At 29.3% G+C, this 17,735-nt stretch overlaps 1 protein-coding gene across 9 annotated transcripts; it reads right to left on the minus strand.

Moving 5' to 3' along the window:
• Positions 1-664: 664 nt before the first annotated feature.
• LOC111305805 (NAD(P)-binding Rossmann-fold superfamily protein) lies at positions 665-12,676 on the minus strand. 9 transcript variants are annotated; one of them, XM_022903619.2, is made up of 12 exons: positions 12,374-12,674; positions 11,974-12,017; positions 10,591-10,690; positions 8,448-8,595; positions 7,384-7,596; positions 6,900-7,034; positions 4,909-5,043; positions 4,392-4,607; positions 2,885-3,009; positions 1,647-1,704; positions 1,499-1,556; positions 665-1,116 (listed from the first exon to the last, which is right to left on the minus strand). In XM_022903619.2, exons 1-12 carry the CDS (start codon positions 12,460-12,462, stop codon positions 944-946), a joined length of 1,494 nt encoding a protein of 497 aa, XP_022759354.1. In that variant the 5' UTR covers positions 12,463-12,674; the 3' UTR covers positions 665-943. The 9 variants fall into 9 exon arrangements, 6 of the variants coding, with proteins under 6 accessions (XP_022759354.1, XP_022759360.1, XP_022759362.1 ...); XM_022903625.2 differs by having other exon boundaries at positions 665-1,054; positions 12,374-12,673; XR_016331268.1 differs by having other exon boundaries at positions 1,024-1,054; positions 1,647-1,861; positions 12,374-12,675.
• Between the last annotated feature and the right edge of the window lie 5,059 nt (positions 12,677-17,735).

Raw genomic sequence — 17,735 nt, forward strand, 5'->3', positions numbered from 1 at the left:
GATAGACGGAGTGAGAGGCTGTTGTATTATCAGATAGACAGGAAGCAATTTCATTTTCGGCTGATTCTAAATTCACTCTATTTTTTTCTTTACACTCACTTTTTTTTTTTGAAATTTTTTAAGTTCAAATTACTTGTTTAACCTTCTCATCTTAATTTTAAAGTTTTCATATATATATTTTTAATAAGTTATATAACTTACCGGATTTTTATATCCAATAAATTAAAAAAAAGTTAAATTTAAATTTAAAAAAAAAATTGAGAAAAAATCTTATAAAAATTTTTAAGTTTTCAAATATGTGAATCCGAAAACTTCTAAAAATTTTTAGAAATGTAATTTCAAAAAAGCTTTTAAAAGCTTATAAATTTGTAAATCCGAAAACTCTTAGAAGCTTCTGAATTAATAAATCCAAAAGCTTAAAAGTATAAAGGGTGTGAAGAGAAAGGATAATTGAGTAATTTCATTTAAAAAAATTTTTTTAAAAAAAAGTGTGAAGAGAAAAAATTGAGAATACGATAAAATTTGCCTTCATTTTCAAAAAAAAATTAAAAGAAAAAGGAACAAAATGACTATCATACCCCATTCACGGTACTGCACTCAATGCAAATAAAATGGGCAGTCAGGAGAGGTAAGATTACAAAAACAAAATGACAGAAAATTCAAGAAAAGTAAACAGTCAAAGCAGAAAAAGTCAAACTAAGAATAGATGTTTACATGATACAATACTGATATGTACTTGAACAACACAGTAATTAAAGTCAAAGCTGTTAATTGATTGAAAAAAAAAAAAAACTAAAATGCAATTCATGTAAAGTTCAATGATTAGATGATTGCTTTACCTCACATTAAATTTCTGCATACTTTTAGACATTAGGTATGACACTGAGACTAAGAAAGTACAGAGAAAGTAATGAAGAAATTAACCTTCATCTAATTGTGCGCGTTACAAGCCAAAGTCCTGCTCAGCTCGCTTCAGCACGGATGTCACGTGGCTGAAAATTTCTGGTTCCTTTTCTTTGATATCGTCAAGAGTCCTCCGCTCATGTTCATCGGCCTTCAAAGAAAATATCACATCACAAAGGAGAAGAGGAAGACCTAATATCACATCCACAGTGACTACATGAAAGCAAACTAAACATTAGGTGCTTTATGGGGGTGTTAGGGAGTAACTGGGGAACTCAAGAGGAGAAACAAAAGAACAAGGGGAGAAAATCCAAAAGAATCAATAGACAGAGAAAACCACAAATTTCATCAACCAAAACCTAATCAAAACTAAAATTATAACTAAATCCGAAACCCTATTGCAACGTGAATATGAAGTATAACATTGAAATCCTATTACTTTGGAACATAATTAACATATTAACTAATATAAAATAAACCAAGTATTCTAAAATATCTTATATATCTATATACAGATTTTAAAAGAATACCTAATACTTGGAAAAGAAGTAAATTACTGAGAAAGACAAGTATTTTGGCTTTGCTAAGATAATACCTCTTGAAATTTTAGAAGAATTAAATTTGAAATGGATGCTGCCTTCGCCTGATCCCATCTGAAAGGAAATAATAGATGTTCGTTAAAAGTAAATCCAATATCACCTGAAGGTTATATTGAAAGAGTGATCAAAGTTCAGAAATCATACACAATAACTATGTATATACTTCCACCACTGCTCAAACAACTGATATTGAGCTTTAAGTCTATAACAAAATACAAACAAAGTTTGATGATTCAAACACCTTCAATAGGCTACATTTGAGCTGAACTTTTGGCACTGAAAGATGGCCAAAAAATAGACTAGTGACATGGCAAACGAAATGGCCGTGGGCGAAGTTAATGGCAGAAAGACTGATGCAGCTGCCTTTGAAATAAGCTTAAAATGTTATTCATGCACTACATAATAGATAGAACAAAAATTTACAAGTTGAATTACCAATTAAATTCAGCCACATGTTATTTTAAGCTTTCACAAATAGGCTACATATCAAAAAATTTATTAGGCTCTTTCAATGTCCATATGGACACATGGACAGATGATCCTAAAGCCCCTTGGAATTGTATTATAAAAATAGACCGAAATTTTTATTTCCTTTGTATTTTTCTGCCACTGGAGCTGACATAATTAACTAAATAAATATTGACATCTTTATAAATATTGATAAGAACAAAAGTGACTTTGCAAAATATTAGAGTTTAATATGTAAAAATATAAATAAAATAAGGTTTTATAATTACTGTGTCTACTAAGGGACCCACCCAAACTTTAAAAAACAACATAACAAATGGTAAGATAGTTTATATACCAAAAAGCTTTCTTCTACTACCCCACTATACCTTTATGTACCAAAAATCTTTCTTCTACTATCCCACGCTAACGTTGCTTTCCCTTTTTACCATATGATAAAAGTTATCAACATAAAAAAAAAAAAAAAAAAGAACCAGTAGAGAGAGCAATAACAAGAGAAAAGCTAAATAAACAAATTAAGGAGTACAACTACTTTCTCCTTCCAAAGCTCGAAAATATTTGGAATAACACCATTTACAGTTTGTGAATGTGATAAGAGTATTTATTTACTATTTAAATTTTTTTATTGATTAAATAATTGGTTTTCAGTTTAATTTATGATTTATTTATATTTACATGTATATTATATATGAAATTAGAATGAAAAATGTCTCACTGTTAAGTGAAATTGAATGAAATAATTTATTCTTTTGAAGTTAGTTGTCATTTACAAAATTAATCCAATTCAATGAGAGAATAATTCATCAATATCATCAATAACAGAAAAAGCATAATGTTGTTATCAAGTTATGCCAAATAAAATTTGTGAATGCCGGATGCTCCAAGGTATACAGCATGCATGAAGAAAACCATACCTAACAAGCATCAACTCATTAACAGACCGCCACATTCCACGCCCCACATCTTTTGCAGACAGCTCCCTTGCACTTCTCCCATGCCACAACTCTTTAACAACGTATCGCACTTCCTCAACATCAACCTACAGATAATAGCAGCAGGAAATGGAAAACGCAAACTGGGAGAAAAAAAAATTTATCATACAATGCATGAACAAAAAGAATGAGATTGCAAATCAACATGCATATCACCTAACTTTAAAATATAATTCCGCTTAGAGCTAGCCAAAAGACCCACCAGAACCAGAACCCAACCTCCCCACCAACCCACCACACCCAATCAATCTTTTTGCTGTTTCCAATTTCCCGTTCTCAAGCCATCTGAAAGACAAAACTCAGGCCAGCCAGCTCGAATCTCCATGGCATCTCTGACCATCTTTTCTCTCCATTCTTACCTTTGGTTTCTCAAAATCAGTCTGAAGAATTGAGCCTAATCAGACACACATGACAGGCTAATTGGATGAAAACTAGAGGCCTATTCATCAGATTGTTTCTTTCTTTAGAAATTGTTCAGTTCTTCTCTTGCTTGATGCTTAAAATTGGTTGTTCATGGTAATCTGTTGAAAAAGTGTTGATTCAAGGTTATTTGTCTGTCGGTATCAACTGTTTTCTAGAAAATTTCTCTTAAAACTAATAAAGTAGAAAGAGAAACAAACATGACAGAATTTAGCTGTTATGGGCCACTATTGCAATGGCAGATTGTCACAGCATCTTATTGTGACTGTTGCATGCCACACTATTGCAATGGCAGATTTTCACATCATCTTATTGTGACTGTTACATGCCACTAAGTGTGTAATTCAAATTCACGAGGCAATAGCAGCCAAACGAGGACACAGAGGCTGCCACTATTTATAACAGCCAAATGGTCTGAGTAGGTGTTAATCCAACAATAGCAAGTAGAAAGTTTGTTAAACAACCTTTGATGCACTTAAAACTGCAAAAGTAGCATTTTCTTCACCACTCAGAGTAATATGTTTCCGGCCATCTTCAAGGATTTCAGACTACTAGTCACACCAGCAACCAAACAGTACAAGCAGTCATAGAATTCACACCCAAAGCCGGCATCACTATCATGGCAAATCTTCCCAAAGAAGGATATGAACACCAGCACAAACAGGACAACACAATAGATAAGGATCATAACATTCTCTACCAAAATCAGGATTGAGCCTGCACCTTCGCCATTAGGGATGCTACTTATAGTCAACGTGGATCAAGTCTTGAGGCAAGGAAATGATTTGAATTAGCTTCCAATAGTTTTCAGCATACTAGAATCTAGCAAATTAGAATACGGTAGCCACAAAATTTTAATTGGAGAAAAAATGTTAACTGGCTTCATGTCCTTAAACTTTTATTTTACACTTAGTTTACTCTATTATACCCCATAAGATAGCAAACACCAAGAGCAAAATAATCTCAAACACACTATTTCTTACAAAAAGAATGTAGAGGCAAATCCTACCTCAACTTCCATGGCCGTGCCATACAATGACTCCTCATGCTCCATAAGCCGTTGAAGAAGCATCTGATAATGATCAACATCTAGATTTACCACTGGCTCTGTTTGAACATGCAATCCTGCAAGTTGTGTAACAACATAGGAGGCCATAACCTGTCCAAAAATTGCAGGGATGGTACCCAGAACAGGTATGATGCGGACCCTAAATCCAGGTACTATCTGACAGCAGGATAACAAGTTAAATTGTTAGATTAAATATGTAGGTTACATACTAATGTAAACCAAAATATTTTCTTTTTCCTCCTACCCATAAATCCAATGATAGTAGTAACCAGGGCCCTAATACTAGCAAGTTAAAATAAAATCACTAAAAGAAACAAAGCTTTAGCTCTAGCCAAATAAAATTTAAATTCCAAATTCTGTTGCAACAGGTTGGGTGAAATTTCCCCATCGCATTATGTCAAGTAAGCACTAAACAGAGTACTTTGAAACTACAAAAGCAATAAGCAAGCATCCTCACTTGATAATCTGAAGGGTTGTCTTCTTCACCACTTGGTCCCCTAAAAGGAAGTAGCTTAGCTTTAGGTTTCTCTAAAGAGAAAACAACAGGAATTCCACCCTCAATACCATAATCTTTCCTTAAACGGTGTCTCACCTAAAAGCAGGATGACAAGGAGTTAAGTGATCAACAGTAGTAAATGACTAAAACAATGTCTTCCTAATACAATAGATAAACAGGGTAAAACTAAATCTCCAAAATAACCACACACGTGCATAAAAATATTCAAGTTGGTCCAAGTCAAAAAGAAATCTGTCCGACCATCCACCCAAAATAAACTCCAATCATTAGATCAATGACAACTGCAAAAATGCAGTAGCATGTGTAAATTCAAAAACCAGAGATGCACACAGACCAATGTTAAATTGATTGACAATTTCAAAACAATTTCAGTGTATTCAAAATCAAAATTTCAAAATACCAAAATTTCAAATTGCAAGAATTCATAATAATACAGAAACCTCAATAATCCATAATTCAAATCTAATGATACTAAAATAAATTAAGTACGTTTAAGCTAAACCCTAAAGTCTCATACATACTAAATATAGCAAATATGATCCTAATGCTCTAATACTAATATAAAGTAACCAAAGAATCTAAAGTATCCTAAATTTACATAAAAAATAAAGTCAAACTCATAAAATATAAGAAATTAGTAAAATCTTTAAATAATTGAATTCCTCAAGCAACTTCTTTCCGTCCACATCAAACACCATATTGGACTGAACTATAAATTCTAACTCTTCTCAGTATTTCTATCATTCTGCCATTAAATAATCCTATTAATTATCCCCAAAATTCCTTATTATTTAACTGTCTAACCTATGTCCTATCAATTTGAGGTAACCCTAATTCCCAACGCCTATATTACACTTTTTACCTTGCTATTTTCAATCCAAATGCATCAGTGTCTTACCATGTCAACTTCTACAGAAGCATCATGCTCCATTCCAAATGTTAAAAAGTAAGTTTTGCCTAGTATTCCAAAGCTGTAGCTAAATCTAACACTTTTTGTAACCTACCTCTCAGTTTTCTTAAATTAAGACCTTGGGAATGTAAGCTATGGAGGTTTCAAATAGAAAGAAAATTGTTATGGAATCCCCAAGCAACCCCAAGGGCAGGAACCAAGAAAGTGGAAATTACTGCACCATAAAAGAGAACAAGAACTGTACTACAACATCAGGATATCTTTCCAGCTATACAAGTCTTCGAAGGAAAAAGAAAATGAAGCAGAAAAATATGAAATTTTTTAATCCATTATCTAAAGAACGGTTCTAAGTTATATTTCATTTGGACTTTGCTGGGTAGGAAGGAAAAATGGGAGGAGGAATTGGGGGGGTGGGGGTTGGAAAAGTGGGAAGAAAATGATTTTCTCTAATGCTTGGTAAAAAGTGAGAGGAAGGAAAGGAAAGATGGTCATTTGCCATCCCTACTCACAAAAACATATAATTTAAATTGGAAAGATTGGATGAGAGAAAATGAGAGAGGTGTAAGCTATGTGTTGCAAATTTACAAGATATCCATTTTTCCATCTTTCTACAAGCACACCAATGGAAAAAAACTAACCTGTTTTCCATCTTTCCAGTTTTCTCCTCTCCCAATTTTCTATCTTTCCATTTTCTACTCTCCCTACCAATCAAAACCTTAATGTCAAAGCATGATATGAAAGAAAACATTGATCTTCCCAAATAAAATGTACTTTGTATTTTAAAATAAATATACCAATTTAGATTGTCAAGAGCACATCACATTTCATTGTAACAAAATCCAACGATTTCATTTCATATATTTTAGAAAGGATCAGAAGTTTAAAATAAACAATTAAACAAATTAATTTGATACCAAGAAAACATGAGGGCTACCAATCAAAAATCAAAGCACAAAGACAGATAGGCATAATATCACAACCAGCTAGGGCTCTGAAAATAGAAACAAAGCAGAATTATTACAGCTCTAGATAATGGATCATTTGTTGACTCTCTTAAATCAGCCACACGAATTCTTGTTGGGTCAGCTCTCGCACCAGCTCCTGTAGCAGAAAGTACCTTTAGACCTCTGCGTACACATGCCGCAAGAAGTGCCACCTAGTAAAAATGGAAATACAGTCATCTTAGGTTGAACTTCTGCCATTACAGCAATCTGTGTAAATACAGAAACAATGTTTAATAAGCTGACAGATTATAAACAATTAGCTGAAAAACTTATATTGCTTATGTACTCATACTTTACATGAGTGCAATTTCAAACAAGCACATGGATTACCAATGCACTAAAATAAAAAAAATAAAATTAGGTAATTAAAACATAACACAAGCCACAGACAGAAATTAGGAATTATATATATGGAAAAAAGCAAATATTTGACAGCAATGTTATATACTTCTTATATACCCTACAGGTAAAAGCTGAAAGTTCATTAGCCATGACAGATACCTTTGTGTCAATGTTATCAATGCAGTCCAAAACAAAATCAGGGTTGCCAGAAAGAATTTCTTCTTCAGATGACACATCATAGAGTAGCACCTTTGCATCTATTTGGCACTCAGGGAAGATTGAAGAGAAATGCTTCTTGAGGCACTCGGCTTTTGGGATACCAACATCTGCTCGTGTTGCAACAGCATGTCTATTTAATGATGAAAGTGACACCTTCTCATATAATCAAGAATAAGTACAGATTTGTTATAAAAGTAATTTTTAATGCAGGTAATCTTTTAAAGAAACTACAAGCTTTGCACCATACAACTTACGCTATCAGTTCCTTCCTCATACTTGCAAAACTAAATTCAAATATGCAAATAGAACGTGAAATTTTACAGATATACTAAATTACAACCAAAGTAATAGAAACTGCAAGTTCATGATTCTTTCTAACATGAAATTTTCTGGGTTAGTTTTTGCACATGATACCAATATTCTCTACTAGAAAGCAGTTTTAACCATTATTATATCTGTTTAAGCTTTATGGTATACTTGTCTTGGGATCCTATGACGAAACTATTAATTCTGAGAAAAGAATGGAAGGACAAATACAAATTAGCCTAATTAATATGCAAATAAGAAGGGAATTTTAAGCCAATGATACCAATTAGGACAGATCTTAATGATGCAAAATGGCCAAATTTTGCAGGGAACGCTAAATCGATTAACATGGCCTCACATAATCCAACAATAGATCAGAGTTCGATTCTAGTATTTTACCATTCTGCTTGAGTTGAAATTCTTCGAAAATTGGTGCAACAGGAAACAAAGTCACAATGTCTTCCAAATTATTTAAATTTTATAGAACTTTCAGAAATTTAAGAGCACGACAGTCATGAACCTATAGATGCCCAACACACTTTCACATGGTTGCACAAAAACAATACAGAAGATAGACAACTTGCAACACAGAAGCCAAATTGCGTATACAAAGTTTAAATGAACATGCAAAATATACATACTAGATACTAACAAAGCCCAAATAAGTTAAAAATGGATTATTGACACATATCAGATACCTGGTCAAAGTCCACCAAAAGGAGCTTGCCAACTCCTGATCTCAAAAGCATAGAGGCAGCATGACTTCCAACACCTCCAAGACCAATGATGACAATATAGGATGCTGTAACCTTTTGTTGAGAGTCAAGACCAAAGAACTGAATGTTCCTAGTAACATACAACAAAGAAAAAGACATGTTCACTTATTCCCTCAATATGTTGAAGGATGGTTAAGTACTCTTAAATTCCACAATGGGCAAGTTACACGTGATTATTGACCAATCCATGTAGTTCAGAACAATAGTCTAAGAAATTGAACAGTAAATCAAGTGTTCTCAATTTTCACCATTAGAATGATTATATCCATCACAATATAAAGATCAGGCATGATACGTCCAAAAAACCAAATGGCAGTGCACTTGCAAAGTATTAACTAAAAGAAATATAAGAAGAGTGAGCAAAAAAGGCTAAATAGGAGCACCTTTCCTCAAAACTATTTTGTCAAACCATAAAATCTTCGATAAAACTTACCCAAAAAACTCCTAATTTTGCTTCAAATTTGTGGGTTGGCTAAACCAGTCTTATAATAACATTGCAATGTCTCTAACAAAGTTTTGAATGCAAAAGTAGCCCTAATCATCTCATAACATCAGCATATTCAATCAATTTCAAGATCAATTTTCTCAAAATGAACCTATCTTGGCTCTCCTTGGACTCGGCTTGGTTTACTTGGACATGAGCCTGAGCTCAAGTTAAATATCAATGCTTTGTTGAGCTTTGTCGAGCTCAACTCAATACCAGATTGTATAAGGTTGAGCTCATTTGTGTTGAACAAAATCAGCAAGTTCCAAATTCCTTGCAGACAACAAAATTCACAAATTTATTCCAAACAACATAACACTCTCAATGAAATCAAAACGGATTATTTAGATTATACCAATTACCCAAAAAATAAATCAGAGAATGGAGATTGTAATAAAAAAATTGAAAAACAAAATGTATTGCCTGGATTTGAGCTAGAAAATAACTTGGAGAGTGAAAGGAAAGCTTGAAAGATGGGAATAGAGGACTTGACAGTCTTGAAGAGCAAATGAGAAGAATCTTGAGGCCAAGGATTGGGCAGAAATAGGAAAAAAAAAAACGTGAGAAAAATATTGTAAAAGACGAATAAATCAAGCATGGGGAAAATAAAATAGAGGTGTGTCTGTGTGTGTATAGAGGTTTGAGTTACTAGAAAGGAAGAACGATAAGAGAGAAGAATGAGGGTGAGAGAGGTTGGAAGCGCCATCGAGAAAGAGAAAGCAAGAAAGCCACAGCCAAGACATTTAAGCTTTAAAATGGGTTTAAAAACCTGAATCCACAGGTTATAAATTAGTCATTAAGATCAAATGGCCCACAACATTTCAGGTCTAGCCATAATTTTAAGAGATTGTGGGTTTTGCAACCTCAATGATCACAACAAACAAAAATTCTAGAAAATATCAAAAAAAAATTTTTAAAAAAAATGCATATAAATCTAAAATGTAAAAAAAAACAAATACAAAAAATATAAAGGAGCTATCACGAACATAAACAAGCCAAGCTCAGCTATGTTCAAGCTTGGTTCAGTTATTAAATGTGTTCAAACCTCAGTTTATTTAAGTAATAAGCACAAATAAACAAGCTTAAATTGTACTCGTGATGAGTTGTTCAACAAACATATTGGTTCGCTTACACCCCCCAAATGTAGACATTTGCATATTACCTAGGTTTCTGCTCATTGTGCAGTGTGTTGTTTGGAAATCTCATAGTGTTTGAAAAATGACCCTGAAGTCCTCCCAATTTTGGAAATTTAGCCAAGTTAATCACCCACATCTAAATCTTTGTCATAACAAGTTTCATAGATAGCATAATTAATATCATTGTGCTAAACAGTTTTTATACGTCCAGAAAGAGAGAGTACACTACATGTTACACATACACAAAAAAACCAATACTCTCAACTTTGACTTTCTAGCTAACCTTGACGAGTGAGATTAGTAGATTTAGTGAAAACAATGCCTACGATATTGAGGATGATAAAGAAAGAAAACCACAATTCTCATGTAGCATTTTAAACACATAACAAAGGTAAACTTTGAAAATATAGTGCAACCAAAGACAATTTGATAAAAAAAGATGTACCTAGTCAGTTGTTCAGAAACGATTTCATCTGATAGAAGATTCAAGCCCCCCGTTCCACAATTCCCGTTTCCAGAATCAATCCAGCATTTGGCAGTTGCCTCTGATGCAATTTCAATTCCAGAAATAACAATAAAAACCACGGAACAATAAAATTTGCAACAATTTTCTAATATCATACAAAAAACTTAATATAATAGGAAAGAGTTCAAATTTGAGCAGCATATGACATTAAATATTTAGAAAAGCACTCTCTATCAAATTCTAGCAGGTTTATCCATTTGGACATGATGTATGTCAATTAGAGCATTGAACACCAAGGGTTAAAATAATTTCTGCGTCTCATTACTTTTAACAACCGTACCACACAATCAAACAATTTAATATATTTAGGGTTGGTTTTAGTGCTCCTGTGTTGGTTGGAGAAGGAGACAGAGAAAACGATTTTATAGTTAGGGTCGAAGTATAAAGTTGACTTGGCTCGAATGGGCTTTTGGTCAGGATGGGTAGGGTAAGATGAATCAAGACATACCGCATTCATGGTAACTATGGATTTGACCCTCTTTATTTAACAAAATGGTTAAATTGGGGAAAGTCAGATTTACCCCTCTTTATGTGAACCAGCCAACAGATTTTTAAAAAAATAAAAATAATAAAGAAGTTAAATTGGATATAGGTCTTTATCAATATGTATAATATAGTCTATAACAATCACTTTGATGAACCAAATAAAGCGGAGGATTATCTATATCAAGAAACACATTAAGAGATGTCAAGGTTACTCTAACCAACAAGTCTGACAATTCAAATTAAGTTTACGCAAAAAAGTTACAGCTTGAGTTTCCTCTTTAGCCTAAAATAGCTTTCAGATTGTATTGGATCTCATGAATTTTTATAAGGAAATAAATCAGACTACCATGCTTTTCAATTTTAAGTGATCATGCAATGAAAATTTGTATGTCTACCACCGATATCTTGTGCTCATATTAACTAAATCAATAAAAGGTTATTATTAAAATAATGCTAATATATTTTCACGTTGCCTCTTTATCAAACAGGACAGTCCAAAATCCTGTTTTAAAATGTTTGTTAAACAATTACAGTTTCTTTAAATGTCAAATTCAATAACTAAGCATTAGTCTAACTTAATCACATTTACGAGAACAATCGTGCAGATATTGATTTCTCTAGCAGCTATCATTTTAAGCTAAATAGTAATATATTGCAGAGTGATCATGTTTGTAGCGTTACAAGGTGTAAATAAAGTAAAGCACGTAGAGATCCATCAAATGAGACAATACAAGAGCAAAGTTTTGTCTTTCAGACCTTTGCTCGGCAAGGATGGGTTTAACAAGAAAAGTACTAAGTAAATAAAACAGACATTACCATTCAATTTGGTGGCCTTTTTACCACACTGACTTTCAATCTTTCTGCAAAACACAGAAAATTCAATCAACTACCATCACAGACAAACATTACTAAGGAAATAAGTCATTTAGGAAATCAAAATTAATCGAAACATTGGTTTAAAATTCATAATTTAAATTCTCTGGGCAATTAAAAACCAATTAAGTACATCATTACAGCTGATTAAAAAAAAATTCAGACCCAAGATGAAAAGAAATCAGAGCCATAGTGAACATGGGTGTCGACTGTCGACTAACAAAGAGTAATGAATATTTTCATGGGAAAATATAAGATTATGTATTATTGAAAAATCTTCAATCAAATGGAAAAAGAAGAAAACCCGATCAACGAGAATGGAAATAAATTGAATTTCACTTGCCTTGGACGAAGCTTAAGAAGAAACAAGGTAGAAACAGCACCGACAAGAGCTCCACCTCCTACCAACGCCAAGCACTTGAGCTTCTCCATTTTTTAATTTTTTGAATCTTCAGTGTCCGCGGCTTAGGGTTTTAGGCTGTATATGTGTAGGGTTTAGCTTGAACGAGGAGTTAAATAAAGAAATGGAGTTTGTATTTGTTGTAATCATGATTTAAATAGCATCTCTATAGCAATTGCATCACTCTCCGCGGCTTTATTCATTTCAATGAAGGCGTGAATTATTAAACTCACAAATCGTTAAATCTGACAATTATGTTATTATTGAATCTTACAAAATATTATAATTTTATTATATTTTATAAAAAAATTATGTATTACTATTTATATTTATATAAAAATATAAAAAAATTTATTTTATTAAATTTATTTATAAATTTTTTAATTTTAAATCATGTTATCTTCGTATTTTTTTTTGTATCATATCACTGACATTTCAAATTATCATGTTTATAAATAACAATATATTACATTTGTAAATAGTAATATAACAAAAAATTATGACCATAAGATATTAAAATTAAAATATCATAAATTAATTTAAATATTATAAATAAATATTATTATAATCAATTTTTTTTTTCTTCAATTTATGATAAATAATAAAAATTTTAAAAATATTCACTTGGATAAATACAAATATTGCTATTTTATTTATTATATTTACAATTATGATAAATGCGATACAATCTAAAAATATTACTACAATCTTATTTTAAATTTTTAATCATAATTGGGCCTTCAAATTATACAAAATTTTTTGCCACTATATTAATATATTAATTAACTAAATTGATACCTGCAAAAGTCTTTTATTTAAAAAAATTATTTATAACAAAATTTTAAATTAAAAATATTGATAAATTTTAAAATTATATAATATAAATGACTTGATGATATTCTTGATTATATTATCTAAAGAATCAAAAAAAAAAAATATTAGACTCAATTGGTCTATTTGTACACAATCTAACCATATTATTAAAAATTAAAAACATCAGGTTCAATTTAATCTTTTGGTGTAAATAAAAATCTTTTTTGATTTGTAAAGGCAAGGCAAATGAGAAAATTTAATATAGAGCCATTAATATGCGTAATTCTTTAATTTTGCATCAAATTTTATATTAGTCCCTACATTTTAAAAGTTTTAATTGAGTTTTCAATTATTCAAATACGTATTAATATAATCCTTTCGTTAGATGTATTGTCTAAAATTGATGAAAAATCTAGCATGAAATGACATATAACCTTACAATCAAAGACAGGTGTATTGTGGGCTTTTCACGTTGGTTGAATGAGTGAAATTCCTTCTTTTTAGCCCCAAACGGCACTGTTTGTATGGAGTAAAAAACTCCAAGTTAATAGCTTATAGTTTTCATTCTAAGCTTCTCTTTCTTGTCTAACCTCTCTTTAAATTATCTTTTCTTCAAATCTAATCCATATTAATAGTATTAACCTAAAAGCCAATGACTATCACCACTTCAATTGTCAATCGTCGATCTCGATAGTAACCATTGTCAATCTCTATGCTTATGCTAAAAACTTATTTCGAATCCATTTTTTCTTCATTGACTGAGACTCAACTACAACCCAAATCTTAGTGAATTTGGCCATTCTTTTTTTGTTTGGAAAACCCAAACAAAACCACCACATTAATTTTGATGCCAGACTCTTCTTTTACAATACCATTTTTCCTATGTTCAGGTTTTGTTTAATCTTAGTGGGTTTTTTTTTTCTAGGTTAAAGCTCTTAATTTTCTACAAATTGATTTAGCTTATGGTCAATTATTAGGTGTAGTTACTTGAGCGTTGCAAATATGGATGATTTTGGGTTTGCCTACTAGTGTTATGCTAAATTAGAGATTATTGATTTTATTGGGTGGTGGTTTTTTTATTAGTGATTTATAGTGGGTTTTTTAGTATGGGTTTGATAGATTTTCTGTTTAGAGGTTGATTGAATTTGCTATTGAATCGCTTGAATGTCTTTTGTCGAATTACGTCCCTTATGTATTGCTTAATGTGTGCTTAATTGGATTTGCCATTGACAACTTGTTGTTTATCTCTCCAATTGTTTAATTCTTTCTTTGGCAAAAAATTCTTATGCTTAAAATCAATGACAGAATATTAACCTTACATGTAATATAACTTTGTAAAGTTATGTATCATGCCACACTAAATTTTTGTCATACCACACTGGATTTTTCATCAATTTAGATGATTCAATAGACGTAAGGACTATATTGATTAACATTTGGGTAATTAAGGACCTAATTAAAATTTTTTAAAGTTTAAATATCAATATAAAATTTAACCCAAAATTTAAGGATTACGCTTGCTATTTACTTTTAAATACATCCTAAGTTTTTTTAATACATCTCATTTTTTATTTTTTTATAAGTTAAATTACTTAGATATCATTCTCACAAGTTTTATAACTTTTGAAAATTCATTTTCAAAAAGCTACAATCAAATTTATGAAAAAAAAAAAAGAAATTTCCTTAAAATTATTTATAAATATAAGTAATAAAATAAGCTATTATTAAAAAAATTATAAATTTTAAAATTAATAAAAAAATTGCTTTTACTATTTTTATCTTAGAAAAGAACAATATCTTATGAGACCCAAATTAAATTAAAAATAAAATAGCAAATATGTTTTTTTTTATAATTTTAAATGTATAAATTTTTAATAAATATTTTTTGTATCAATTATTAAAATTTTATAAGAGTTTTAATTAAATTAATTTTTTTAGAGAAGCTTATCCTTTTATTTATCATGATGGATTTTTCTAATTACCATATTAGATTTTGACAAATTTATATAATACTTAATAGTATTACTTATATAATTTTAAGACATTTCAGCTCTTATATATTGATCAGACATGATAGTTCTTTCATTATTTTTTATAATATCATAAGATAAAATATTTAATTAGGACCTCGTAAGATTTTATTTTTTAAAAATTAAAATGATAAAAGTAAACTTTTTATTAATTTTAAATTTTATAAATTTTTAATAACAATTTTTTATTACACTAATTTATAAATAATTTTATTAAAATTTTTTTGTAATTTTTCATAAAATTTCAATTTTAGAAATGTTGGCTTCTTGGAAATTATGGATATACGAAAATTTGTTTAAAAATATTTATTTATATCATTTCACTTACAAAAAGTTTTTTTAAAGAAAAGTTAGGTGTAGAGAGAAAAAAAATAAGGTGTTTTAGGTTTTGTTTGTTTTGCAAAAAATGACATAAAACTAACTGGTCAATGAAAAATAATTATCTAGTCAATGAAAAATGAGAAAAATTTTCTAAAAATTGTCTTACCATTTATAAAGAGAAAAACAATTTTCGAAAAAGAATTATGTATAAGTATAACTACTTATCGCTTTGTCTAAGTATAATTTTATTTAAATAAAACCTTATACATAATTTTTTAAGCTAAAACTTAATTTGACCATATTTAAAATATTATTATATTTAATAAATAATATTGTTATTTAATTTTACTTAAAAAAATTAAAATATTAATATTAAAAGTCTTTTAATATTTTAATTTTAAAAATTCTTATAGTTTTATTCAAGTAAAATTTTAAACATAACATTTTAAACTTAAACTTGATTTGATTCGATTTGGAAGTTATTATATTAATAAAAATATTTTATTTAATTTTGATTGAAATTTTAAAATATTGACATTAAAAGTCTTTTGATATTTTAATTTTGTATATTATTAAACATAAATATTTTTAATATTTCAATAATAAATAGTATGAGATTATTATTTTAATAATAAATAATAACATATATAATAATATTTTGTTATTTTAATAATTAATGTTAAATAATATAATAATATTATTTTCTTAATATGAATATTTTTAATAATTTCTTATTATTTTTAGTTTAAAATATACAAGTATATAATTTTTTTATCAAGGAGTTTATATTATTATTTTAATAATAAATATAAATAAAAAATATTTTGTTATGATTTAAGAATAGATACTTTTAATATAAAATATAAATATTTTAATAATACATATTATGATTTTAATATTAATGAAAATAATATTTTAAGAATATTAATACTATTTTAAATATTTTAAAATATTAATAAAAAGAATAATAAACAGTTTTGTTTTAATTATTTTTATATTGATATAGTAGTTTAATATTAAATATTATTATTAAAATATAATTATTCTAGTATATTAATAATTTTATAATAAATAATTTCAATATGCTTTAATAATAAATAATTTTTAATATTTTAATAGTTATATTCATATTATATGAAAAAAGAAACAAATTTTCTAGAAAATAACCAAACAACTGAAAACATTATTAATTAACTCATCTAAATAATAAAAAATCTATACTTTTTAAAAAATGTAAACATCTTCTAGAAAACATTTCCTTAAAGTTAATTTTTGCAAAGCAAATGAAACCTTAGTCATTCTTGAGGTAAATTAATAATTCCAAAATGGCACTGTATAAAGCCTATAACTAGACCTTGGAAACAAATATGGGTCAACTTGAAACCCAACTTGTGGGAATCACACGCCTATCATTTCAATTAAAGGGAATTCTATTTACAACCCTCTTTTTACTCATACACTTTATTTCTAAATACATCTCAAATTCAAAAATTTAATTTTATATTTTTATTAAATACACCCTCATCCCTCACTTACTATTTTCCATTCTTAACCTTTCTTTTTTCTTATCTGTTCACTTCCTGAAATTGAGTTTTTCAAAAATGAATATCTGGCAAATTTTGAGATTTTTCAAAAATAAATATTTGAAAAGCTTTAAAAATTCTCATATATCCATTTTCGAGAAGCCTCAAAGATTCTCAAAAATAGATAAGACTCAAAACTTTTTGGATATCCATTTTTGGAAAACCTTGAGTCTTCTCTGAAATGAATTCCGAAAACCTTTGAGCTTTCTAAAGTATTTATTTTCAAAAAGCTGGATTTCACTTTTAATTACTAAAAACCTTAATCATATACATATGAACACATTTACTTGATCATACATATGAATGGAGTTGAAATTGATATTCTCAACATAAATGGCACAAACTTGTTTTTTTTCTCAAGCTTTCAGACAATCGATAACACCATTTTCTAGTGATAAAACAAAAACACCTACACCTTTTATACCTATGCATGCTTGAGAATTAACATGTCTTTTCTATTCATACATATGATCAAGTAAGAGTAGGTACATTAATGACTTATGTATGTGCATGCATGCTAATTTGAGCTTGAATTCCCTATAGAATATTGACTCTAAC

This window comes from Durio zibethinus, chromosome 21, assembly GCF_047325235.1.
Source record: "Durio zibethinus cultivar Kanyao isolate XHJ-2024 chromosome 21, ASM4732523v1, whole genome shotgun sequence".
In the NCBI taxonomy this organism is placed as follows: domain Eukaryota; kingdom Viridiplantae; phylum Streptophyta; class Magnoliopsida; order Malvales; family Malvaceae; genus Durio; species Durio zibethinus.